At 42.1% G+C, this 27,316-nt stretch overlaps 2 protein-coding genes and 1 long non-coding RNA gene across 4 annotated transcripts in view; 1 reads left to right on the top strand and 2 right to left on the bottom strand.

Moving 5' to 3' along the window:
- The window catches only part of LOC122070220 (protein FAM136A), a 58,430-nt gene extending 42,254 nt beyond the window's left edge, over positions 1-16,176 (bottom strand). Inside the window, exons 1-2 of one of the 2 annotated variants that reach the window (XM_042634347.1) lie at positions 15,897-16,176; positions 15,091-15,228 (exon numbers count right to left, since the gene is read on the bottom strand). In XM_042634347.1, coding sequence (XP_042490281.1) covers positions 15,091-15,228; positions 15,897-16,115 — 357 coding nt within the window. In that variant the 5' untranslated portion in view covers positions 16,116-16,176. The remainder of the gene's footprint in view (positions 1-15,090; positions 15,229-15,896) is intronic. The other variant, XM_042634346.1, reaches the window with a different exon arrangement.
- A 5,400-nt stretch (positions 16,177-21,576) lies between these two features.
- On the top strand, positions 21,577-22,071 carry LOC122070231. Its single transcript, XM_042634357.1, has one exon. The coding sequence runs from the start codon at positions 21,577-21,579 to the stop codon at positions 22,069-22,071; it is 495 nt and encodes a 164-aa protein (XP_042490291.1).
- A 2,555-nt stretch (positions 22,072-24,626) lies between these two features.
- On the bottom strand, positions 24,627-26,925 carry LOC122070224. The gene is made up of 3 exons (XR_006137704.1): positions 26,826-26,925; positions 26,148-26,231; positions 24,627-24,759 (listed from the first exon to the last, which is right to left on the bottom strand). It is a non-coding gene; the product is annotated as an uncharacterized LOC122070224 (long non-coding RNA).
- Positions 26,926-27,316: the final 391 nt, after the last annotated feature.

Below are 27,316 nucleotides of genomic sequence, written 5' to 3'. Positions count from 1 at the left end.
CATTGGTGACGTGAGTCATTTTTATTTTTTGCCGAGCTAACCATGTTTTTGTGCAAGGCTATAATTGGTCGATGGAGACGCTTGTCAATTCGAGCGGATGGCACATGCTCGCACGAAGGCCGAGGCAGAGACAGAGGATCCGGGGGGAGTTGCTGAAGGCTACAGGTCAGCTCGAGGTGGCAGGCAAGAAGGCCCACTCCACTTAAGATAAGGCCGTGGCTGCAGAGAAAAGGGAGGAGGAACTGTCGGCTCAGATGGCCAAGCAACTCCAGGTAAATAGCGACTTGGTGAAGGCTAAGGAGGCACTTCAAGTTGAGGTTACTGAGACCCAGGAGGGTTTGAAAAGGGTGGAGGAGCACGCTGCTCAAAAGAGAGCATTGGAGGAAAAACACCGAGCCGATCTGAAGGCTGCATTAGAGAATGCGGTGGAGAGGTACGTGGCCACTCCAAAAGGGGAAGCGTGGCTGATTGGCCTGAACACCACCTCATTCAACCTCAGTTCAAACAGCGCGGTGAACTTTGCTCTGGGCAAGTGTCCCTCCTTCGACTTTTCAGATTATGAGCATTATGTCGCTCCACACCCTGAGTCTTCGGTGCTGCCCATTGGTCCAGATGAGATGGAGAAGAGGTAAATCAGGAATCTGCAGCTGAGGCCGCCGCCCCTAAGAGGAATGCCGAGTGAAGCAAAGTCAAGCTCTCTCCCCCCCATCTCCTTTTTTGTGGGCGTAAAAATGCCATTTGTAAACACTTTTCTTTTTCTTTTGTAGTTGAACCTTTTGTAGTTGAGAATATTTGTACATCTTTTTTTCCTTTCGATGTTAATGAAAAAGTCGATTTGCACACCTCTTTTTCCTTTCTTTAATTCGTTCTCCTGCGGCTTGCGCGGGGCCAAGCCCGCTTATTTAGCAACTGTGCTGAGAGCTAGTTGGGATGAGGGTTAGAACTTGTTCGCGTATGGGGCCGATGTGATAGCTCGGTCTTTTTGGGGCCGAGGTATGAGCTCGGTCTTGTCGGGGCCGAGGTATGAGCTCGGTTTTATCTGGGGCCGAGGTGATAACTAGATCCTGTAGGGACAAGGGTTTACGTCTTCTGTTGCCCGGTCATGCTGTCCTATAGATGGGAGCTTTGACTCCCCTGCCTCAGAGGTAAGGGTTTCTAGTGCCTGCCTTAGAGGTAAGGTCTTTTATTCGTTGCCTTAAGGATAAGGTCTTTGAATTTGCCTTAAGGATAAGGGCTTGTATTTGCCTTAAGGATAAGGGCTTGTAGTCCATTGGGACGAGGAGGCAAAGCCGTCCTTCAGAGCCTTTACGAGTGAATTTAGACCATTACCTACGAAGACATAAATGGAAGCTTTACTATTCTTTGGAGATAGAGAAAGTTCATCTTTAATTGAATGAGTAGATTACAAGAGCTGCTGAGATGAACCAAATGCCAGTATGAGCATCAATTAACCTGGTAAAAAGGCTAACAAGAAATAGACTAGGAAAACATGACTTTCCACTAATTGCTGAAAAAAAGACAGCTATAAAAGAAAACAACTGATAGAAGCTACTGATAAAGCTTCTTGAGATCTTCTACATTCCACGCTCGTTGCATAGCTCGGCCCTCAGGGGTCTGCAAGTGGTACGTCCCTGGACGGACCACTCTGGAAACTATATAAGGGCCTTCCCAATTTGGGCTGAGCTTGCCCACCCCTCGGGGATCAAAAAGCGAAGCCTTCCTCAACACCAAATCTCCCACAGTGAAACATCGAGGTTTTACTCTTCTGTTATGGAACTGTGCCGTCCTTTGCTTGTATGCTTCGTTCCAAAGGAGAGCCTCCTCACGGACTTCATCAATGAAGTCGAGGTTAGCCCTTAGTCCGTCCTCATTATGAGCTTCTTCAAAAGCCGTTGCACCGAAGGATGCCTGGTTAACCTCCACTGGTGTTAGGGCCTCCGTTCCGTATGGTTACCTGAAGGGTGTTTCTCTTTTCGGGGTTCTGGCTGTTGTCCGGTAGGACCATAGGACACTTAGTAACCGATCCGGCCAATTCTCCTTTGCTTGGTCCAGTCTTTTCTTGATCCCCTCAAGTAGGGTCTAATTTGTCTTTTTTACTTGCCCATTTGTCTGTGGGTGTCCCACAAAGGTGTTGCGAAAGTCAACTCCATACCCTTCGCAAAAACGCCTGAATCTCTGATTATCGAACTGCTTCCCATTGTCTGTTATCAGGATTTTGGGGACTTCGAAGCGGTAGATGACATCATCTCTTACAAATTTCTCCATAGCTGGCTCAGTTATTCTTGCCAAGGGGCGTGCCTCTACCCATTTGGTGAAGTAATCGATTGCCACGATCAAGAATTTTACTCCTCTACCACTTTTGAATTGCCCAAGGATGTCAACTCCCCACATGGCGAATGGGATGGGGCAAACAATCGAGCTCAGCTCGGTTGCCGGGACATGAGGCACTGTGGCATGCACCTGGCATTTTAGACATTGTCGTACATAATGTATCGCCTCTTGCTGCATCTTTGGCCAATAGAAACCCTAGCGCAGCACTTTATACACCAGTGCTCATCCTCCCATGTGTCCACCACAGATCCCTTCGTGAACTTCCTCAAGGGCCTCTGCCACTTGGCCCGGTCCTAAGCACCTCAGCAAGGGACCCGAGAGTGATCTTTTATAGAGTAGGCCACCCTGCATTACATAATTCGCAGCTCTTCGCTTCACCGTTCTTGCCTCGGCTCGGTCCTCTGGCAAATGGTCGTCCCTCAGGTAGCCGATCATGGGCTCCATCTAGCCCATTTCTATAGCGGCTGTCTCATTACAGCAAACTTCACTCTTCTGATAGCTGTGATGGCCAAGTGTTTCTAAATACACCATCATTCCCAGCTCGGCTCTTTCAGCCTCCGCCAACCTGGAGAGTGAACCGGCTGACTAGTTATCCTCTCTGGGCACCTGGACCATTGTGAATGTCGTAAAGTTCTTGAAGATATTTGCACATTCTTTCCTCCTTCGCTTCGTACTACCCATTGACTTGGTTCACCACCAACTGTGAGTCACTGTGAGCTATTAGCTCCTCTGCCAATACCGACTTAGCTAGTTTCATTCCCGCTATAAGGGCTTCGTACTCTACTTCGTTGTTAGTTGCTGGGAATGCAAATCTTATTACATACTGGAATGCAAACTCTTCTGGACTTAAGAGGATGATTCCTACCCCGCTTCCAGAGGAATTGCTAGACCCATCTACATGTAGCTTCCATTTTCGGCTCGGCTCAGCATTCTCCTTGTTTTGCTCTTTGTCAGGGTGCATTCCATAATGAAGTCCGCCAGCGTTTGTCCCTTGATTGCATTCCTTGGCCGATATTCAATGTCGTGCTCACTTAGTTCAATAGACCATGCCACGAGGCGGCCTGAAACACTTAGGCTATGGAGGACTTTCTTCAGAGGTTGGTCTGTGAGTACTGCCACGGGATGGGCCTGGAAGTAGGGTCTAAGCTTCCGAGTAGCTTTCACAAGTGCAAACGCCAACTTCTCGATTTTCGTATAGCGCGTTTTTGCGCTCAGGAGGACGTGGCTGACATAATAGATCAGGCTCTGGTGCTTCTTTTCTTCTTTCATGAGTGTTGCGCTTACGGCTATGGGGGATGTTGCCAGATATATTTGTAGTACTTCACCTGGCTCGGGTCGGCTCAGGAGAGGTGGGCTGACTACGTATGCTTTTAGGTTCTCAAATGCTTCATTGCCCTCCTTTGTCCATTCGAATTGTTTGCTGGCTTTTACCCCTTTTAGAGCTTTAAAGAAGGGGTGGCATTTGTCTCCTACTCAAGAGACAAACCAATTAAGGGCGGCAATGCTACCTGTCAACTTCTGAACTTCTCATATGTTTCTTGGTGGCTGCATCTCTTGTATTGCTTTGACCTTGGACGGATTCGCCTCAATTCCCCATTCAGAAACCAAGAAGCCTAGGAACTTCCCCGGGGTCACCCCAAAAGTGCACTTTGTGGGGTTCAACTTCATCCTGTTCTGGCGCAACACTCCAAAGGCCTCATTCAGGTCAACAACATGGTCACTGCCTTTGCCACTCTTGACCAATATGTCGTCAACATACACCTCCATGTTTTGCCCGACCTGCCTTCGGAACATAAAGTTTACCATCCTTTGGTAATTAGCTCCAGCATTTTTTAATCCAAAGGGCATCACTTTGTAACCAAAGTTTCCCTGGGCAATCAAGAACGTGGTTTTTTCTTTGTCATCCTTCTTCATTTGGATCTGATTGTAGCCTGAATACGCGTCCATGAAGGTGAGCATTTCATGGCCCGCCGTGGAGTCTATCAAAGTGTCAATCTTCGGCAGTGGGTAGACATTCCTTATTCAGGTCCGTATAGCCTATACAAATCCGCCACTTGCCATTTGATTTGGGCACCATCACAACATTGGCCAGCCAGGTAAGGTATTTGATCTCCCTAATAAAACTTGAACTTAATAACTTTTCCACCTCATCTATTATTGCCTGTCTGCCTTGGGCGAAATTTCTCCGTCTCTGTTGGAATGGCTTGAAGTTCGCGCCAATGTCGAGGCTGTGCTCGGCCACCTCTCTCGGGATTCCTGACATGTCTGATGGGCTCCATGCGAACACATCCAAATTATCTTAGAGGAAACTGAGAATTTCCTACTGATGTCCTTGACTTAATGAGGCACCAACCCGCACTGTCTTCGTTGGCTCAGCTCGGCTCAATGGGATAGTTATTAGCTCCTCCACTAGCTCGGCTCGGTGCATTTTCTCTTCGTCCCTTACATCAGCAATCTCTACGGGGCATGCCAGGCATACACAGCAACTCCTCTTGGCTTTCACGAAGTTAGCATAGCACTCTCTTAATTCGTATTGGCTTGACCTGCACTCTCCGGTCAAGTTCTGTGTCGGGAACTTGACCTTCATATGCTTTGTGGAAATGACCGCCCCTATGCTGTTGAGCCCTGGGCGACCGAGGATAGCATTGTATGGGGAGGCCACCTTTACCACCATGAAATTTACCATTGTGGTGGTCATTTTTAGATCGTGTCCGATGGTCACTGGCAACTCAATGGTTCCCTCAATTTCTGATGGGGACCCCGAGAACCCATACAACGGGCCGCCTGCAGGTTTCAAGGCATCTGCTCCTAATCCGAGCTTCTGGAATGCCTCGTATGACCTGAGATCAACCGATGCACCAGTGTCCACCAACACTCAGTGGAACGGGCGGTTAGCGATGACAATATAGATGACAATTGCATCTTCATGGGGCCAATTCAACCCTTCTAAATCGGAATCTGAGAAGGTGATGACGGGATCCACCCGAGCTACTTTCACAAGCTATCCGATGATGTAGACAAAACGAGCATGGGCCTTCACCTTTCGTATTGACTCTGCAGTAGGTCCTCCTAGGATTGTCAAGATGGCAGGTCCAGTGGGGCAATTCGCCTGGAGATCGGCCTGTTCGGCACTAAGTTCAGCATTCTAGAGGCTCGGCCGGGCCTCATCTGGGCCTCTCCTCTCTTCTCCGAATTTTTGCTTCAAATACTTGTTCAAATAGCCAGCCTTGATGAGTTCGTCAATTTCCCTCTTCAGAGCTTTGCATTCCTCTGTGTCATGGTTGTGATCCTTGTGGTATCTACAGTATTTGTTCGGATTTCTCTCCTCAGTTTTGGGGACCATGGGTCGAGGCCAACGCAGATATTTTTGGTCCTGGATTTCCATTAGGATATTGGTTCTTGTTCTATCCAACTTGTACCCCTCTGGGACATCTCCTCGGTCTGCTGAACAATCAAGCCTATTTTTCTTGTGTTCCTGATCTTCCTCGCTTGGACGCTGAGTTCTCTTTTTCTTCGGCTCGGGTTTCTCTATCAACCCTTTGGCTGCCAGTACATCATCCATATTAGCATATTGGTTACACCTCCGCAACAACTCCGGCATTGTCCGGTAAGTTGATAGCTAAGGAGCGCACTAGTTCTGGATGTGTAATCCCATTGCACAGCGAGCTATATGCTACACCCTCTGGCATATTTTTCACCTCCAGAGCGGTCTTTGTGAACCGATCTAGAAACCCCCATATGGGCTCACCTATCCTTTGCCTCATATTCATCACATTACTGGGTGTCTGGAGCTGCCTCATGCTTGCCTGAAATCTTGCCAGAAACGCCTTCATCAGTTCATCATAGCTCCGTATGGACTTGGGTCTTAGGCTGGACATCCATAGGAGGGCTGCATCTTTCATTGACGCTGCGAAGGATTGACAGAGCGTGACCTCGGACTTGGCATGTGCAGTCATGGCCGAGCTGTAATACAACAGATGATCTGATGGGTCTATGGTCCCGTCGTACGTCTTGAAGGTAGGTACGACAAAATTCCGAGATAGCTCTGCATCCATTATTTCATCTGACAAGGCATTGTGAGCAGGCGCTACTGTTAAGTTTGGCGTTGGTCTTTGGAGATTCTCTACCTTCTCAGCCAGCTGCTGGAGGCGTCTCTCTAAATCCTGCCTCTCTTGATCTGCAGGGGGCGCTTGCTGCTGGCGTGGCCTAGGTGGACTCCCATGGGGTTCTCTCCTGTGGTCGGCTCAGTCCCTGTTAGAGCCTTGATGCCAAGGGTGTCTGTAGTCCGGCGGCTCAGCACAGTTTTCAGTACGTGGCCGAGTATGAGAAGGCTAAGCACTACTGGCCTCCATAGGAGGGTGTCCAGACCCGTAGGCGAAAGCCCTGGGGAGTCGACCTGGTCCCATAAGAGGGGTCACGGTATTACCATGTGCCCTCCTTGCACGAGGGTGTTCAACAGGCTCGGGTCAGGAATTCTGCAATGGCTCCTGCCAGTTCTCGCGCCTTCGAGGACTAGTTGAGCCAGTGCGACTTCGCCTGGGCGCCGGTGCAGTTCTATGGCTTGTGGGGGGATCTGGCAAGGCTGATCCGAACTACCTGATGAATGTCCTCATGAGCTTGTAGGTCTCGAGCATCTGCCTCTGCAGGTCCTGGAGTTATTCAGCAATTTCTACAGGCGGCTCAGAAACAAAGTAATCCCTTATAGGATCACCCCGAGTAGCCATCACTAGTGGTCTTGCTGTTGGTGCTTGTTCTCCTGTGGCACCCACTGCAGGAGGCTGAGCAGGTCCCTCCATTGTTCCAGGATGCCGCGGTTCTGCCATAGGAGGATCTGTAGCGGTTTATGGACGCCGAGACAACTGTCGGGATCAAGTTTCAGGGGCAGCAGGGGATACCACCCGTTCACTGCGCAGATGTATTGATTTCTAAGGCTTTTTGTTTGGTTTCCCACAAACGGCACCAATCTGATGTGGTAAAATCTGACCAACCGATCTTTCCGGCAAGGCTGAAAACTCTATGCTAGTCCTGCACCAAAGAGTAGACAAAGGAGAGTCAGGCTGACCTGACGGGGGACTCCGATGCCTAAGTCAGAATTTCTCCACACCAGTTACTTAAAGGAATTTAAGTGTCAGAAGTGATCGATCTGTTTTCTGGGGGCTTACCTTGCTATTTATAGGCCGTGAACCCTAGGGTTATGCTTACAGAGAGTCCAGCTTTGACCAACAATCCACCTCGTCTGACCCTGAGAATATGCCCAGATTCCAAGGAGGATCCTACAGGTATCCCTCTTTCGTGAGTGTTTAGGACCCTTGAGTGAGATCCGTTCCGAGTTTATAGGGGTGGTTGGACTCCTGTGTGCAATTTTTACAGTTAGTGGTTCCTTGTTTCCCACTTTCAGCTGGTAGTGTTGTAGTGGGCTATGGCTTCTGCTAGTTCGTGGTCCTCCTAGAGATTTGATGAAGTCGTGAGCTCGGCGGTAAGGGACAAAGGAGGGAGCTCGGCATCAAGGAGACCGAGGCGAGAGCTCGGTAGGAGACCGAGGCAAGGGCTCGGCCCCAACGAGACTGAGGCGATAGGTCGGCCTCAAGGAGACCAAGGCAAGATCTCGGCCTGGCGTCTTAACCCGTTCGTGTTGATGTGATGGTCTGATTTTGGCTCATCACCCACTAATACGTTACAGATACTTTTTAAATTTTTTTAGTATCAAATAGTATCGTACCATAATCGTACGATACTGTCCAATACATACAATACTCATCGATACATATGAAAGGGCCCAAACTTTTGTACTTCCATGTGTATCGGTACGTACCGAGCCATATTGACTGATACGGTTCAATACGGTTCGATACGAACCGATACCCATTGATATGGTTTGATTCTCCACTTAAAACTGGCAGAACCCTCTTTTAACATCGGTCATGAGAGAATAAAACCAGAGGTGAGTTTTTAGGACTTCTTGGGCTTAAAAATGTTGGAACAACCCATCAATTTGCTTCAAGTCACCAGAATTGTGAACAGACGCTGTTTGGAGAGTTTTTGCGCATTTTTCTCTCCAAAATTACCCCCAGTAAACGATTCCCCAAAAATTGCTAGTCTATCCATAATAATCTTTAATAGTGTCATACCATGGTTAAATGACAAATAAAAACACAACCCCATCAATAATGGTCTTCAACAAATATAAAAAAGTTACATGAAAATTAAGAAAACACAATACACTCAATTATTCATCATCAATCTCGGTAAGCTTCTTCAATTTGATTTGCAATTTGTTTTCAATATGCTTCCCATTATTGTTGTTGTGTACCACCTACCACTTTTGCAATATCCACGATCCCGTCATCATCACTATCACTATCACTATCATCATTTTCACGTTCGCCAATCAAACTCTCATTTTTAATATGGGAAAATGCTTCTTCAAGATGCCAAATGATCGCTCAATATCGGTCCTTAAAGATGAGTGTGTAAAATTTACCCAACGAAGAAGTTTTATTTCACAGAACGTGCATGGGAAATTCTGCAAGGACCCAAAGCTTGCCACAACTGATGATTTCTCCTTTACAGGGCTTGGCATACTGGGAACACCTCGAACAGACTTGGGTTGAAAATACAGTTACCTGGACTCAACACACTAGGCATAATGGCATATCCATTGGTTGCATAGACTTTGCACCATATGGTCTCAACCCTCAAATAAGATCTGACCTCGACAATGTTAGGAACGACTAAAATCTCTGAAAACACAAAGAGAGATGAATGCGAGGTTCATTCAACTATTACATTCGCAAGAGATGCCCCGTTGGATTCTCTGCTTGCTTCACAAGTACACTATCAGCTCCGCTTGCTTCTGCTCGATATCCATTTCGTACTGCTTAAATAGAAGGACAAGTAAAACTTCAAACAAGCAGAGCTGCAGATATAACTGAGGACCCATTAAACCAAGATGACAATGATTTGATTTCTGCATAGAAATTGCAGAAATCAATTCGAATAGAAGATTTGAGAGATGGGTTTAGCAAAGGATTTCACTCTCTTCCCTATTTCCCTCCCTTTACTTCACGGTTAGGTGTCTCACAATATGAAGGGTTTCTTTTTTAATTTCTTAAAAGCCAAAACTTTCTTCTCTTTAGAGCGTGAAAGGTATGGCATTGCTTAATTGTCTATGCCTGTGACCTGCACCTTAATGTACAGCCATGATGCCCCTTTGCAATTCTCTGCTTGCTTCACGATGTTCTTAAATATAGTAAGAACATCATCACTGATCTAGTGCGGTTGTAGAGAGAGAGTACCTGCGGTTTCAGGAAAGGTAGGACTCTTTTTTGGTAAACAAGATTCTCTCTATTTTATAAAAATATGCAAAATTACCCCTTTACGTGGGTGTATATGATGCAACACAAAAGTGAGATAGGACTCTTTTATTGATTGTCACTCTCGCACAACGTGGGTGTGATGCAACACAAAAGTGAGGTGTTCAATTGTTTTCAACGCCTCCATAAGCATGGTTCAAGATCTCGGCGAGATATCGTTTTTTTATATTAGCGAGTTGAGATCACAGGCGAGATTGAAAAACGACAAGATCTTGCCGAGATCTCGCCAAATCTCGCTAAATCTCGCCAAAATCTTGCCAAATCTCGCCAAGATCTCGTCTCTCTAGTTTTTTGAAGAAAAACAATAAGGGACAAGAATTTTGGTGCTTTTGCTTGAGGATCTCCATTCCTACACTCATTGAAGATTAAAGAGTAGAGAATATTACTTCCTCATTCACATTGGAGTTACTTTTCTTCTCAAGAACCATTTTAGATAAAAAAATTCTTCTCAAACCCATTTTTTTATCGAAACATCATCAGTAGCCTATCTTATGTCATTTCAAATTTTCAAATGTATGTTAATGTGACTCATCAGTCATCAATGTTAATTATTAATCAATTAAGCAATTATCTATAATGTCTTTTAAATTCTTAAGATTATGGTGTGTTATGTGTTGGTTGTGGAATGAGGATTGTGGAATAGAGCATACTAGCCTAGGGCCCAAAGAGAGACTACTTACATAGGGTTAAAAATCAAAGTACCATTTTAAGTTTGATTTTTTAAAAACTGATGTTCCCATTGTGTTTAGAAGTCCTAAAATGGGGTAAATACCTAGTTTCAGGGACTACAAAGACCATATGACCACCGAGTCGACCGCAAAAAAATACATGATCTCGGCGAGATCTCTCTTTTTTGGATTAGCGAGACGGGGGCGAGAGTGAGATCTTAAACCATGTCCATAAGATGATTCAGACGCAATCCAATGCTACTCTGAAAATTCTTCGCATGATAATGGCAGTGGATATATGGAGGGTCAATTCCAGCAGTACCTTGCTGAAAAAAGGAATTCTTCATCAAACTAGTTGCGTTGGCACTCCCACTCAGAATGGGGTGGCTGAACACAAGAACAAACACTTACTAGACATTTCCCACGCAATGATGTTTGCCAGACAGGTTCCTCTCAATATTGGAGTTATACTGTCCTGACTGCTACCTACTTGATCAACCACATGTCTGGGTTCTTGATTCTCGTACTCCTGTTGCTGCCCTTCAAGGAAATTCTTCATTTCTAGTCCCCCTAAAGACTTTTGGGTGTGCTTGCTACGCTAGAGAACATCACTCACCAAGAAAATTGAAACCTCGCGGCATCAAGTGTATCTTTATGGGCTATTCTCCTACTCCGAAAGGATACAAATGTTACCATCCTCCTACTAGGCACACCATAGTCACTATGGATGTTGTGTTTCACAAATCCTTTGGCTATTATTCCTCACCACCTCTTCAGGGGGAGTCTGGTATTGGTAGTGAAGAGCCGACTTTGAATCTGCTTGCTCCACCAGTGTATATACCATCTTCGACAGGAATGAGGGGACAAAGACTAATGTTCCAACTCGGGAGACTGAGACCATTGTTCATTTGTTCCTGCCTAGGGGGAGATGACTCATGTTCAGCATACTATTGGTGAATTCCAGCGATAGATTGATGATTCAACTCTTCAGGTATATCGTAGGGGCCACACAAGAAATAAGCAACTTCAAACCATCACCACCACTTCAGCACATTCGCACATCCCCTCGCCAGTCCTAGAATCAGAGCCAACTAAGCCTATTGTGTCAGGTATAATTTTTTCTTCTAACCAACCTATTACTCTTAGAAAAGGCACCAGGACTTACACTCAACATCCCATATCCCATGTTGTTTTGTATGATTCCCTTTCTCTCTCCTATCGTGCTTTTATGTCTTCTCTTTCTTCTGTTGTAAGTGTGTGTTTGTGGTTAAGCAGAAGATAGATAGCTCTGTAGACAGGTACAAGGCGAAACTTTTGGCTAAAGGGTTCACGCAAATATATGGAATTGACTACCACGAGACATTTGCACCGGTTGCCAAATTGACCTCTGTGCGAGTGTTGCTCTCATGTACCGTGAACCGAGGATGGGATCTCCAACAACTTGATGTCAATAAAAATTTCCTCCATAGAAAGCTCGATGAGGAAGTGTATATGGATATTCCACCAGGTTTCTTCAGTAAGGGAACTCAAGGCAAGGTCTGTAGGTTGAAGCATGCTCTCTATGGTTTAAAACAGTCACCTAGAGCGTGATTTAGGAGATTTCACAAGGTAATGACATCTATGGGGTATAAGCAGAGTAATGCAGACCACACACTGTCTATAAAGAGGTATGGTGATAAAATTATGATTCTTATCTTTGTGGATGACATTGTGGTGACAGGGAATGACAGTGCTGAGATTGATCGCCTTAAGGACTTTCACGGTCGAGAGTTTGAAATAAAGGATATTGAAAAACTAAGGTATTTTCTTGGGATTGAACTTGTTCAATCTTCAAAAGGCATCTTGCTATCCCAAAGGAAGTACATCCTTGATCTACTATCAGAGACTGGTTTATTTGGTTGTCATCCTTTTGATACACTTATGGAAGCTAGTTCACGACTCAAGGAAAAGGCAGGTGAACCTGTTGACAAAGAGCATTACCAACGGTTAGTAGGCAAATTGATCTATCTCCCCCATACTAGGCCTGATATTGCTGTGGTTGTCAGTTTGGTGAGTCAATTAATGCATGAACCCTATTCCTCCCATATGGAAGTAGTTCTACGTATCTTGAGATACTTGAAGTCTGCTCTAGGAAAAGAGATTCTTTTATCTCCTCGTAATCATCTCAGAGTTGAAGATTATACAGATATTGATTTGACTGGATCACCTGATAGAAAATCCATCTCAAGTTATTGTACTTTCATATAAGGGAATCTTTGCATTTGGCGTAGCAAGAAGCAAAATGTGGTGGCTAGATCTAATGTTGAAGCAGAGTTTCGTGCTATAGTACAAGGGATTTGTGAGTTGTGGTTACGCACACTTTTAGATGATATTGATGTGCATGTTTGTCTTCTTATGATGCTCTACTACGTAACAAGGTTGCTATTATCCATAGTCCAAGACAACATGACCGTAACAAGAATCTGGATGTTGGCTTGATTTATGTTCCCTTCATGAAGTCTTCAGATCAGTTAGCTGATATATTCACTAAGGTATTAGTTGGGAAGATGTTTCATTCTTGTTTAGTCAAGTTCGGCATGTGTGATATCTATGCGCCAACTTGAAGGGGAGTGTTAGATTATGTGTTTAAGTGCCGCAGGGGCACAATGGACATTTTCCCCCTCCACCAACCCTATTTAGTGTGGGGTGGTTAAATGGGGGGCATACTTGTAATTTTTTTTTCTCTTTTTCTTGTTATAAATAAAGGGCTTGTGTGATAAGTTAACCATCCGAAGGTTTTTGTTAACAGCATGAATGGGGAGAATGCTAGTTGAACAAAAATATGCTTATGTGATCAGTTAGATCATTCAAGCATTCTCCCCATTCAGGTTGTTAACAAAAACCTTCAAATTGGAGGTTGAATTTCCAGAACAACCATCGCTTCCTTCAACAACATGCTCTTTGTTATTCCTAAAGAAAAATTGGAAAGCTACAAGGAGAGGGGCAGGGTGAGATGCAAAGGATGAGGGCGGCAGAAGGAAAGGAGGCAGTGGCTATGGGGGGGAAGAGAGAGAGATGTTGAAGCACTGGAATGGGGCTCAAGCTCAACAAGAGGGGGAGAGGGAGCTAGAAGGAAGAGTACGAGGAAAATGCAGAGTTATCCCTACAAGATTCCACTAGGGGTTAATTTACAAATTCTATCCCTTCCACCTCAATTCACCATAATGATTCAAGAGGTGATGCGGATCCGGGTTCCAAAAGTCAGAATTGGATCGCTTAGGGGCCCACAATTAACAACTAAAACAGTTTTCAAAGAAGTAGGGGCATCCTTGTAAATTCAGGAATAACTCAAAGTACTTAAAAGGGAGAAAAATAAATAATAGGGACAAACTGAAATAGAAATTGGAAAGAGAGGGGTGTTTAAGAATTACCCAAGAGAAGTGAGAGTCATAGAATATAACTTTAGAAAACAAGGGCTTACTTGTAATAACCAAAAGTTAAATGCATAAAACAATATAACAAAGACCTTTCTTCTTCCTCCCGATAAAACACCTAACAGTAAACCAGTGTAGACCTTCAAAGGACAGAACTCCCTCACCACAAGGTTGTTGAACCTGCAAGCTTAGGACAATGATCGAAACTTCAAGCCCTATCGGATGCACGTGACAACCAGCAGTGATAGACTCCCCAGCAAGAAATAATTTGTTCTGCAACTCAGTCCTGCGCAGGTACAGAACCAGATCTGAAGTTCTGGTTAGATCTTCCACTAGAAGTCAAGGATTGTCTCGAAGTTGTGCAAGGTGGATCGTTTCTATAAGAGGGATGAGCCCTTAAAACCTCAGACTGGTCAGAAGTGTATCAGGAGAGATCAATGGGAAAAAACTGGGGCTGGAAGTACCGCCCAGAACAGGGTATTCTCAGATCAGAGTATAAACAGCAGGAAATAGGAAGGATTAGGAAGAAAAAGAGGAGATCAGGGACAGAGAGACTATTAGAAAGGGAAAAAGAAAGAAGAAGAAAGTTCAGGGAGGGGAAGGGGGAGATGCAAGCTTCACGGCAACCATGGCATTCATTCCAACTTTCAATTCTTCAAAATTTCAAATCTGTCCACAATGGACTACACAGTTGTTTATAAAGACACCAAAAAGAACCTACCTTCCTAATCTGAAACAAAATTAAACTTGTATCTAAATCTAAAAGAAAATAAAAATCTCACTAAATTAAGAACACTACCAAACTAGTAATAGCCCTAAAAAGGAAAGTAAATAAAAGATATTTCTAAATCCATTGCCCAACTGCATCAAGAGGACAAATAAAAATATAGTGAAGTGAATTACTTCACTCTTCATAGCGACATGTAGACAGACCCAATAATTAAATTGCAAGCATAGTGTTAACAGCTGAAACTATTATAGAGTAATAGCAATGGTAATGAAAAAAGTGGCAGAAAAGAATAAAACACTCATTCTTCAGTCCTGTTGAAATATTTCACTCCCAAGTATGAAATCTTCGAAACAAAAATTTCTTAGAATGTTGCTGGAGATGATCTTGCATCACAATGTAGGAAAATGCCTTGTCACTTGCGTACCACCTGCGTTACACCTAGGCATCGCCTTGCCAATCGCGAGAAAGAATTTGTTGAAATTTTTTGACAATTATACCTACCAAAAGCTTAGACTTCCTAATAGGCTTATACATCCTTCAAAGACTTAAAGAGAAAAAGAAAGAAAGCAACTTACTTGAAACTTAGCCATCTCATTCTGAACCAGATTGTTAGCATTAACAACCGGAACACTACAATTTTCGACACAGTTATTTATCTCCTCTTGCTGCCTTCTCCTATCAAAGCACTCATGCGCACATCTGAAGTACGCTTTCTGTAATCACCATTCAAACAATAACTTAGATTAAAACTGTAATGGTTTTATAAAAAGTGAAAATAATTATAATACAGAATTACAGTCAGATTGATGAAACAAATAAAGGCAAAAAGAGAATAGAAGATACTCAATTGAGAGGAAAATTACTGAGTGGAGGGAAAAAGGGAAAGCCAAGAAGGGTTCTCTACCCCGCAACCAAAATAGGGAGGCGGCATAGTCTATTGGTCCAGCTTCTGATAGTAAACTACAGAATTGAATTTAAATCTATGCAGGAGAAACGAGACATCAAAGCCCAATAATGTAGAAAGGTTTATAAGGGATAGGAAAAAAACAAATAATAAATAAGTAAAAATCCCGGACTCCCCCCGGGGGGGCACCAGTGGGGAATCTTGGACAATGGGCGAAAGCCCGATCCATCAATATCGCGTGAGTGAAGAAGGGCAATGCCGCTTGTAGTTCTAAAGCTCTTTCGTCGAGTTCACGATCATGACAGGACTCGAAGAGTAACACAGAAAACATGTTGGATATTGAGGAAGAAAGCAAGCAATTACCAAACGCATAATACAAAATCCAAGCGACAGGATAGAATTGGCCAAAGAGAGACTGTAAAAATGAATATAGAACAGCTGCATAGGTTGAAAGAAAAATGCAAGAGAGAGAAGAACCTGAAGAGTGAAATTGACATGGTCTTGTATTCCTGATAATTGATTTTGCGCTTCTACATTCACATCGTTCAGCTTTCGTCTCAATCTCTCCGAAACTATACGCTCTTCTGCTGCATCCATCTCTTCTCTTTCTAACGAGAGTATAGGATCGAACGAGAGAGAGCGAGAGGGTTTTCGACAGGGTTTTAGAAACAGGAATCCGTTCCGATTGCGATTCATATCGACTCAGAATCGGTTTAATTCGATCCTAATAACCCTAGAATCGCCTACTTGACTGAACCAATTCCTTTACCAAAAAAAAAAAAAAAAACTGAAAACCAATTCACTCTGGGACCTTTGGAAGGAATATTCCGATTTTTTTATTGGGTACACAGAAGGAATATTCCAATTCAGCAGCAGAATTTAGGATTGGTCCCGACCGATTTCGAGTTGAATTGGCCAATTCCCAATCTGATTCACCAACTTTGAAACCCTCATTTTTGACAATTGTCTCTGTTAATCTTTTTTCTTGGTAATAGTCTCTCCATCTTTAGTAATGTATAGGGTTCAGCTCACCTGTGGGACCCTAGCCATGGGTCATCCAACCATATCACACAAAAGCAAAAGGTGACACATTTTTGCTTGGGGAAGGGTTCCTCATACTACTTTTTTTTTTTGGGTAGAAAAGTTGATTATTTATTGAAGCATGTCCAATGCAAGGTAATGGAATTACAAATATCAAATAGTGGAGAGCGGCCAAGATGTCCCACACACACAAGATAAGGACTTCCTAGCTAAGGAGTCAGTCACGCTATTAATCTCTCCGGAAATATGATGAAAAGAGCACGATCTAAAGAAAGTGGTCAAGTGTTTGAATCATGGATAATGTGGAGCACCTCAATTTGGGGGGGGGGGGGGGGAACACTAGGTGATAGAAGAGCTAATAGCTTCTATATGCTCCTCGTACTTAGGGGTGTAAAAAAATCTTCAACGTCATAGTTCATATTAGTGGCACGATATGGTCACAAGGGTCCAAAATGGTTGTTGTTGCAGTAAGAAATTGTCTTAGGCTCTCTGTGCAATCTGCAAAGAGGAACAAACAAAATAGAGTGATTGTCGGGCTGATCCAGTGGGGGACTCTCCGATCCGTAAGTCAAAAATCTCTACAAATAGTATAGTTCAAGAGTAATAAAAAAGTATCCATCCCTTTGAGGGGGGTTTACCTGAGTATTTATAGTTCTCGCAAGGCAATTGTGGAGTCCCAACTTGATAAGCTTTAAACCGGTAGGAGTCCAGATACCATAAGGTTATATTTGGAGTATGCATAGATAGCGAGCATCTCGATCAGAGAGAGATTCTCCTTCCTTTTACAAAAGGCTTAGAGCCCTTCTAAGTGATATTTTCTGATGATGATAGATATGCTCCTTGCTTGGAGGTTACATATCTAACTAGGAGTGAGTCTCCTCATGACGAATTAGTTTTCTTCCTTATCTGAGATCATTTGAGCTCGGTGGATTGGTTACAGACCTACGGAAGTAGGTTTGGCAGTGACTAGTCCTGAATCCGGTCTTGGTCCATTCCTTCAATCTCTGAACTTGGTTTTATGGTCTAGGTTCAACAGTTTGGTCTAGGCCTGTGTCCTTCGGACCTTGGTTCCACATGTCAAGACGTCACTAGTGTATATATTTTCTCCATAACAGAATTCCCTCCACACCTGCTGAGCAGTGAGGGTCGGTAGAAGTAGGACACTCCGAGCGAATTTACAAGCCGAGTGGCCTAGCTGCTGATGTGGTCCATCTCTATTTTCTCTTAGCGATCAATATAAGGTACCGAGCTACTGGGGATGACTGTAACTCATCAATCAATCCTCCTTCGAGCAAGGACTGCTCTCCCCCTTAGTAGCTGAAGCGGTGCCACGATGGGGGGGGGAAATTAACCGCTATCCATTTGTTTGCTTTTTGGGTTTTGAATCCTCAGTACCTTTGTCATTAACACTCCGCAGACTTCCCGTGGCGTATGCCTAGGTGTCAACAACCTTTTGCTGATTGAAGGATGTGTTATTGACTAGTAGATGAATGGGGAGGCACCACATCATCAATTGTGCCATCGGTTGAGGGACGAGGATTCGAACCATCATACCTGCCTGATTCAAATTCCATATTTCCCCATAAAGGGTGTCAGTCATTGGGCTGGAATTTATCGCCCCCATTCCCGTAGGCGTATATCTTGTCTTCTTCCTCTTCTTCTTCATATTTTCTGAGAGCATCAGCAAGTGCTACCGACCTGTGCAACTCTCTTCATGCCCTAATGCCTGTGTGCCTGAAGCTTTTTCGAGTGTATTCCCATCGTACAATCATCCTCCACTTGCTAGTCCATACCCTACCACCAATAAGTACCTCTTCTCTATTATATTCTTTTTTCACTTGTGTTACATTCTCCTAAGAGTTCTGCCATTTTTAATGGCTTCCTCTAGTGGTGATTGGGCGGTGGAGATTACGACAATCACCGCTGATAATAGAATTCTTTATGTCGAACCTCTCGTTCCCCAAACGAAACCCTCTGTTGTGGGTGTCCTTTCTTCTATTTTTTCCACTGCTCCTATCCTGCCACCGACTACCACAACAAGGCGAAGTTTGACCATCCCTAGGACCACCTAGGGATTTGGTCTGGCCTTTACCGGTCCTTTTGTGGACATAGGTTCTTAGGAGAACAATTACCATAGCACTATTACAGTCATGGACTTGGTTGAAATTAGGAAAATGTACCATATTCCCTATTCATTACCCTTCGACCTCCCAACCTATCCAAGAAGGCCTATGACTCGGTTAGTGATGAGGCATGCCTCTACAAGGATTTTTTGCAGGGGGACTTAGGTTCATGGTTCCTAATCTTCTAAGTGAGATCTTTGCTCACTTTCGTATCTCTCCCCCATAACTTGCTCCCAACTCTTGGCAAAATGTGTTGGGGTTATGTGCCCTCGCGGCTCGTCTTAAGTTGCACACTTCTTTAAACCTTTTCCTTTTTTGTTCACACCTAAGCTCTTTATCCTACACCCGAGGCTAGTACACCCTAAATCAACGCATAAATATCAGGTTTGTTGAGGGCTAGCCCTCTTCCATCAAGGGATGAAAGAACAAGTTCTTTTTTGTGTCTGGTGTTAAAGGGTTGTTGGTCGATAATGTCTGGTATGAACCCAATATTGCCAAAGTGAAGGTGTTGGATTTATAGGCTTAAGTAATTATTCAGGTTGATTAAATGGGTACACCCTGAACCAACGCATAAAGATCAGGTTTGTTGAGGGCTAGCCCTCTTCCATCGAGGGATGAAAGAACAAGTTCTTTTTTGTGTCTAGCATTAAAGGATTATTGGTCGAAATGTATGGTACGAATCCAATATTGCCAAAGTGTTGGTGTTGGATTTATGGGCTTAATTAATTATTCGGGCTGATCAAATGGGTGAGAGTCAAGTTGTATGAACCGGTTTGGTCCACTTTCAGGTCTAGGGATATGTCGGTCTAACCCATTGTGGTTTAGGGTTTTGGGTGAGCAGTATTATAAATACTGGGTTTTGGGTCCTTACAGCCATTATTCACTCTTCCTCACTTTATCACTAAAGTGAGAGAACCAAAGAGGTCTAAGGGGCTATAAAAGATCCATAATCAAGAGAGGAAAACTATGAAGAATAGCATCGATCGTCTCCAACATACTAGGTGAAATGTACAAATCGATCATCCATAACTTTATTAGATTCGTGTTCTTGTTTTTCTATGTGGTTTCCTCAACTAGGGTTTCAGATTTGAACTCATAGGTTGTTCTAACAAGTGGTATCAAAGGAGACCACTTGGGACAGGAATCAATTGAAATTTTTTATTTTACTTTTGAGATTTTGATTGTTGCTTGATGGTCAAATATAAAAGAAAAAAAGAAAAAAAAAAAAAAAAAAAAAAAAAAAAAAAAAAAAAAAAAAAAAAAAACAAGAGGTGGGATTGGAATTGAATCCACAACTTGGATTTGGCTTTTGGTTTTTGTAGATTTTTTTTTTTTGGAAATCCAAGTTAGGTTATGGTTTTGCATTTTTTGTTAAAAAAAAAAATTTTAACCGATTGTTGGTCGTGATTCAGCCTTTTGTGTTGTGGCTTTCGGTTGTGACAAGTTGTCTTAAAAAAAAAGTCCTACAAAGTAGTTTTGTAGGTCGGCGATGACTGTTTTGCGTTGGAGAAGAAAAAGAAAGAGAAGGGTAGGGTAACATGTGTCAAGATGATAGACCCAAGTTCATACTTTAAGTTAAATTTTCTTTTTTAAAGTAAAATAGGTTGAGCCCATGATTGTTTTATAAATTTTTATTTTTATTTCATTAATTTTTTTTTTATTGTTTTAACTTAACTTAATGTTAATGGGCAAAGCCCATGTTTATTTAAGTGTTATGGGTTCAAGCCCTTAGGCATAATTCAAAATAGGATGAATTGAACCAAAGCAACCAGGGTGTGGTAAATCAAACCAACTGGTCGAGTTAAACTCCAACGGTTGAGTCGGGTTGACCCAAAATCTAACCCTTGACCCATATTTTTGACCCATTTGGGTTTTCTAGTGTCATCGGAAAACTTTGTCGGCGGTGACTTTTCCAGTGTTGACTAGAAAACTATTAAAAAAAAAAAAAACTTAAAGCCTTGTTTGGATTATGGTTCTTTTTGGGTTTTTATTTAAACTATTTTAAATGTCATTTTAAGGCCAAATTGAACTCTTTTTTTTTTGCGTTGGATTCACTGTTTTTGGTCACATTTAATTATTTTATTTTTTATGAAATGTTTATATGAAATTTTATATTTAATTTGTATTTAGTCATAGAACTAAGAGGCCATTGATCAATATTTTGAAAAATAACTATGTTATTAGTCACTGTAAGATTGGGAATGCCTTTATAAATGATATATGTTAAAATAAAACTGGGTGTAAGATTTCGCACATTATTAGATGCATAGTAAAAATTTTTGAAAATCATGAAAGGGTAGGGTGAAATCCACCAAAGTGGCACATCTTATTCTTCCATGATTTTCTTCAGAGGTAGCAAAGTTTGTGACATATGTTCAAATGTAATGTCACCTAAGTTAAAGAAAATGACAATAACCTAGAGGTTTTTATGCCCAAAGGTGGGGGGATCTCGAAAGTTATTTCTGTTTTCACAGTAAATGTGGATTTGCAAGAGGACCAGTGCATTCTTAGCCCAAAGGATAGGAATATAGTCACGGTTGTGATTCTTATATGATTTTGTTGTCCTAGTGACACTTTTAAACATATGCTCCTGAACATAAAGATACACATCTCCAATGAGAAATATATAATAGGATTGAGTGGAACCACCAAAGTGGGACGTTTAATTCGATTGTATCTTTCCCAATAGTAAAGGTGACATTTTTCCTAAAGTGATGTCATTAATGTTTGAAGATAAATATTCACATGTTAGGAAGGGACATTGACTTAAGAGTTTTTTTGCCTAAAGGTGATTAAATTTCTGAATGTTAGTATTCTTTTCACAATTAAAATAAGGAAATAAAAGCATCAGTTAATTCCTATCCCAAAGGATAGTGATATCGTTTTAGTTAAAATTCTTATTTACAATATATTGATGGTATTATATGCTTTAATATTATGGTTTATATTTTAAAATTTGGCATATATTGTGTTTTTATTGCTGCCTTAGTAGGATGGCCATTCCCTCAAGTTATGTGTCTTCCATTCCAGTTATTACTGGTAATAACTGTAAAAAATGGGTGGAGGAATTAGAATTGCATTTGGGTCTTCTTGACTTAGAATTGACACTTAGGGAGTTTCAACCTGATCCTCTCACAGACACAAGCACTGCTGTTGAAAGGACCAAGTTTAAGAAATGGACAAATGCAAAGAGAAAATGCATGCTGGTTGTGAAAAAGGCAGTCCCTGAAATTATACGTGGGAATGTAGAAATCAAAGACACTACCAAAGAATTCTTGGATGTTGTTAAAGCTAGATTTGAACTTCATAAGAAAGCCGAGACAATCACATTGATGACCAAGCTAATGAATACAATGTATGATGGAAATGAGAGTGTTAGGGAATACATTTTAGGTGTAGCTAGTGATGCTAGTAAGCTTAAGGATCTTGGAATACATATTGATGAAGAATATGCTATTCACGTTGCACTAAATACCCTCCCTAGTTAGTATAAGGTTATCCAAACTACCCACATTGCACTAAATGACAATTGGAGCTTAAATGAGCATATTTCCATTTACACTCAAGAGGAAAAAACACACACACATACAGGTTTGAGAGTGCAAATGTTACATTCTACAAGGGATATTCTGATGGACCAAGCAAAAGGAACAAGATTTTTTATAAGAAAAGAAACTTCAAGTCATATGACAAGATTAAGGGCTCTCAAGAGTTTGAGACATCTCAGAATGCTCATGATGAAGAGAAAACGAACAACATAGAGTGTTTCTGGTGCCACAAGAAAGGACATGTGAAGAAGGATTGCTTCATTTTTAAGAAATGGTTAGAAAAGAGAAAGAATTATGCGGTTGATAAACAGGAGGACACTAAGAAAGGGTGAGGTGTACTAATCGTTAGCAATTGGGAGTGATTAGAAGTAAATATAATTAAATTAGTTAGGATTTATTTAAATTCAAATATTTTATATTGAGTTGTTTGAAATACTTGGTTAGTGGGAGCTTTGCTTCTTGTTCACTACTTGTTTATGTTTTGAAACTTTAGCCCTTATGTTTTGGGGCACAGTTTGATGGATTATGATTATGTTTTAGTATTTATATTATCCACAATTATTCACTTATTAATTGCTTTATGATTTCATTTGAGCATGTTTTATAGGAAGTAATTACCTCAGTTGTAGGAAAATTTTACCACAGTTTAAAAGGAAATACTTGCCACAGTTCAAAGGCAATATTTGTCACAGTTTATAGGCCGAAAGCCACAATTAGATATTAACCCCAAATCAAAAATGATTTGCCACAGTAAAGGTTAATATCACAGTTAATGACCTATATGGAATGACAATAGTGTTATTTGAGGATATATCACATTTCTATATTAGTATCCCATATAGATTTGTGTTGAGAAATTTACTTATGTTTGTAATGACAGAAAGTTGTGTGCCGTATATTGAGGTGTATCTTCTGCTATTGTTCGATGTGAGTGATTTTTCAACTGAATTATAGTAAAAGTGGTTAATGTAATGAGATTCTATGGCTACACCAATTTAAAAGACATCCTTATAATTAATGCAGCCCAAATGGGAGATTATTGGATTTATGGGTTTAATTAATTATTCGAATTGATTAAATGGGGTGAGAGTTAAGTTGCATGAATAGGTTCAGTCCACTCTCAGGTCTAGGGATATGCTGGCCCAACCCATTGTGGTTTAGGATTTTGGGTGCAGGACGATATTATAGACACTGGGTTTTGGGTCCCTACAACCATTATTCACTCTTTCCTACTTTACCATTAAAGTGAGAGAACCAAGGAGGTCTAATGGGTTATAGAAGATCCATAGCCAAGATAGAAAAACTTTGAAGAACTGCGTCGATCATCTCTAACATACTATGTGAAAGGTACAAATCGATCCTCCATAACTTTATTAGATTCGTGTTCTTGTTTTTCTGTGTGGTTTCCTCAACTAAGGTTTTGGAATCGAACCCATATGTTGTTCTAACAAAAGGCCCAACCCACACTCATGAGTTGGGATAAGGAAGCATTTAACAAGGCGCAAGAGGCAAGCTATCTTGTCGACGTTGTCAAGCTAGGCGACGAAAATTTTCTTACTCACCCGTTACCACCACCAACCTATTAAGGAGGATGGATACTCATTGGAGAGTGTGGACATGAGTTATTGCCTTCTGGAAAATTGAGTGGCCTCCCTTAAGTCAGATGCAGACAATGGTCTTTAACCTTACCATTCCAGTGTCGGGGCCAATAGGACAGGGTCAGAACCAAGCTCAAGGCCAGGAGCAGAATCAACAACAGGACCAACAACAGTAGTGGCTTATGTTGCCATGGTAGTCTTAGGATTTTCCATTTTATGCTTTATGGAACAGCCATCTTTCTTTACAGTTCTGATGTTTCTAGGTTTTAGATTGCATTTTTTTTTTTTCAATTGCTTATATCATTTGAATTCCTAGATTTTTAGGCTAGTTAGAATTTCTTGCATTCTGTCATTTATTTTAAGAAAATTGGTGTAAGCTCTTGTATTCAAGTTCCTTATTCAATGAATGGATTTAACACCTAAACTTGTCTCCTACTTACACAATTCAATTATTTATTGTCTATGAGATTTTTATTCTTAATCCTAATCCCCAAATCAAGGTTCGAGTAAGATTGTGAGTTAAGGCAGAGCATTACGCTCTCATACCAAGCTGTCACACCCTATTTCCAGTAAACCTAATTTACCATTAGGAATACCAGTGGTGTGAGTAAGATGCTTACCCGTCTTACCAACTTACCAAGATTTCTGATAGCAGTAGCTTAACATTCACATTCTCACAACACGAACCGAACCAATAGTAGTGGAATCAGAGTAAAATAGTGGAATCATAATTAAAATGGAGAATCATCTAATGATATCATATATATATATATATATATATGTAAACAAGTTATTCCATTACAATAATTTAAGACTTATAAATAATAAGCCCAAAAGTATACAAATCACCAAGTCGGTATCAGAATAATCAAAAGAGATCCATGCATCTCATGGCATCGCGTATGCACAGTAGTCACAAGCACAGTCCTAATCATGCTCTTCGGCTTCTGGCATCCACCAGTCACCTACTCCATAGTCAGGCCCCGATGAGGTTGAGTCACCACCCAATGGCACTATGTACCTGCATCATCTAAAAAGTAGCATATACTTGGGGTGAGCTTCCAATTTGCTCAGTGAGGGGTGGGGTTCATGCACAACTAAGCACAAGCATTCACATAAATAATATTCCATGATGACATTAACACAGGAATTAAACACATGGTCTATGATGCAAACGATGCAATCTATTTGTTTATTAAACCACCTAAAAATACAACTAAGTATGGTAAATGCTACTACAACACATTAGGTTGTATCCCTGGGCTCGGCACTCGCACATTAGTCACCCAATGATACAAATCTTAGTCAGGAGCCTGTCGGTCCCAAAATATGACCATCGGTTATCCAGCAAACCCCTGATAACCCCCTCCTTGCAGTCACATCACCAAAATTACCATCAGCCACGCCAAACTAGTTCCCGCCTCCGGTAATAATCACATCGTACTGCAGGTTTGGCATTCCTGAAAGGTTCATCGAGCGTACCACCATTGGGTCATCCAACACTTTACTCCCTGTTGGCAAGGGGACTAGCATGGGGAATGTCACCTAACCACAATATCTTACATGCCTTGTATAATGATACAATTAGTATGGATCATGCGACACCAGAATTACCATCGGCCATGAAGCGAGTCCATTTCCAAGTATAGTCCCAGGGTACACGATACCGGAATACCATTGGCCACTAAGTGTAACCCACGACTATATACCTATTCATCCAATACCTTATCCCCTGTTGGCAAGGGGATGTAGCATGGGGAATGTCACCTAACCACAATATCCTACATGCATTGTATAATTATACAGTTAGTATGGATCACATGACACCAGAATTACCATCAGCCCCGAAGCAGGTCCATTTCCAAGCATAGTCCTAGGGAACACGATACCAGAATACCATTGGCCATAAAGTGTAACCCACGACTATATACCTATTCTAGCATAAAAAGCAGTTGAGTATGGACTACGTAACATTGGAATTACCATCGACCACAAAGTATATCCATTTCCAAATGTAGTCCCAGAGTGCACGATACCAGAATTACCATCGGCCACAAAATGTAATCTGTGACTACATCTAATCTAATGCACATAATCAATGCATGAATGCAATAACCATACGGCAATCACGGTACCAGAACCACTTCGGCCACACCGGATCCCGTCTCACAACATAATAAATGCAACATCCATACAACAATCATGGTACCAGAACTACCTCGGCCAAATCGGATTCCGTCTCACAATATACATCTTATATCAATTCCAATTCCAACAACAATATACTATGCAATAATATAACATGTTATGGAACATCATAATAATTTAAGCGATTAAATAATCATGTAAAATCCTAACACATGTGAGCAGTTCTAAAATGATTAAAAAATCCAAAAACAAAGTTCAACCATCCCTCACCTCGGTTGTATTCTGTCAAATTGGGTTCCAAGTGTATCAACCAGTTGTTTAACTCACTACCGGCCTTGAGGTACATGCGCGTCTCTGTCCTAGGCACAAAGGCAACCGAACATCAATACGTATCGGGGACATCGGAAGACAGGGGCTACCCCCAAAGGGTATGAGTACTGTTAAACTTTGACAGTTCAGGGTGTCACCAGATTCACCTCAACAGAAACAGGTGAAAGCTACACTGGTAGAGAGCTCATAAGGGCTGCATGTTCACCGGAAACAACCCACTGGATTCAGGCCTAGGTGTTTTCGGTGGCTGTTTCTGGTGGAAACACAGAAGCTTGCCCACGGATTTGGGGCTTTTTGGCTTAGATCCGATTGTCAAGATTTGTTCCATGGAGTTTATAGAGGGTGTTCCTACCTTCATTTTAAGCTAAAGAAATCCTGATTCCTTCGGGCCATTTGGGAGATACAATGATCGAAAGATAGAAACCCTAGATGGTCATTTGGTTACAAGTGTTGCCGAAGCTCATCCGACTTGGTTTAAGCTCGAAAATCACACCAGGGAGGTGAAATGATCATTCCCCGAGCTCCAGGAGGTGCTTGGGCCATGATTCACCTCTTGCCCAACTATGTTAGGTCAAAATGAAGAGAGAGAGAGAGTATGGTAAGAGGAGTGACACTTACCTCTGGCAACTATTTGGGCAGTCAGAAGCCAAGGTGAGTTCTTCCCCCTTCTTTCTTTTCTTCCTCTTCCTTTCTCTCCTCTTCTTCTCCTCTCCCATGTTTTGTACAAGTGAGAGGTGAGAAATGAACTCACCTCTCCTATTTATACTAAGTCACATACTTAGAACCTATTTGGTTGGCCCATATCCGATCAAATTGGGTTATTCTACGATTCGGGGCACGTGGACCGATCTCCTTAGACTCTTATGGAGTCATGAGGAAGGTGTGGGAGAGTATACGGGGTCTTTTGGGGTTGTTCACTATATGGGTGGTGGGGACCACAGGCATCAAAACCCAACCAATAGCCTGTTAGGCCATCAGATTCAACCCACCGAATCCAGGCCTAGGCTATTTCCAGTGGTCTATTTTTGATGGTCAAGGTAGTGTTGTGCCTTGACTGCCTGTTGTTCTCAAGTGGTTCTTGCATGGGTGGTTGCCCTAGGCTGTGTGCA

Source organism: Macadamia integrifolia, unplaced genomic scaffold, assembly GCF_013358625.1.
Source record: "Macadamia integrifolia cultivar HAES 741 unplaced genomic scaffold, SCU_Mint_v3 scaffold86, whole genome shotgun sequence".
Classification (NCBI taxonomy): domain Eukaryota; kingdom Viridiplantae; phylum Streptophyta; class Magnoliopsida; order Proteales; family Proteaceae; genus Macadamia; species Macadamia integrifolia.
This window is presented reverse-complemented; position numbering and strand designations above follow the sequence as displayed.

Coding starts and splice junctions, on each gene's coding strand:
- LOC122070231 (XM_042634357.1), top strand. CDS start 21,577: ATGGCCATTCCCTCAAGTTATGTGTCTTCCATTCCAGTTATTACTGGT.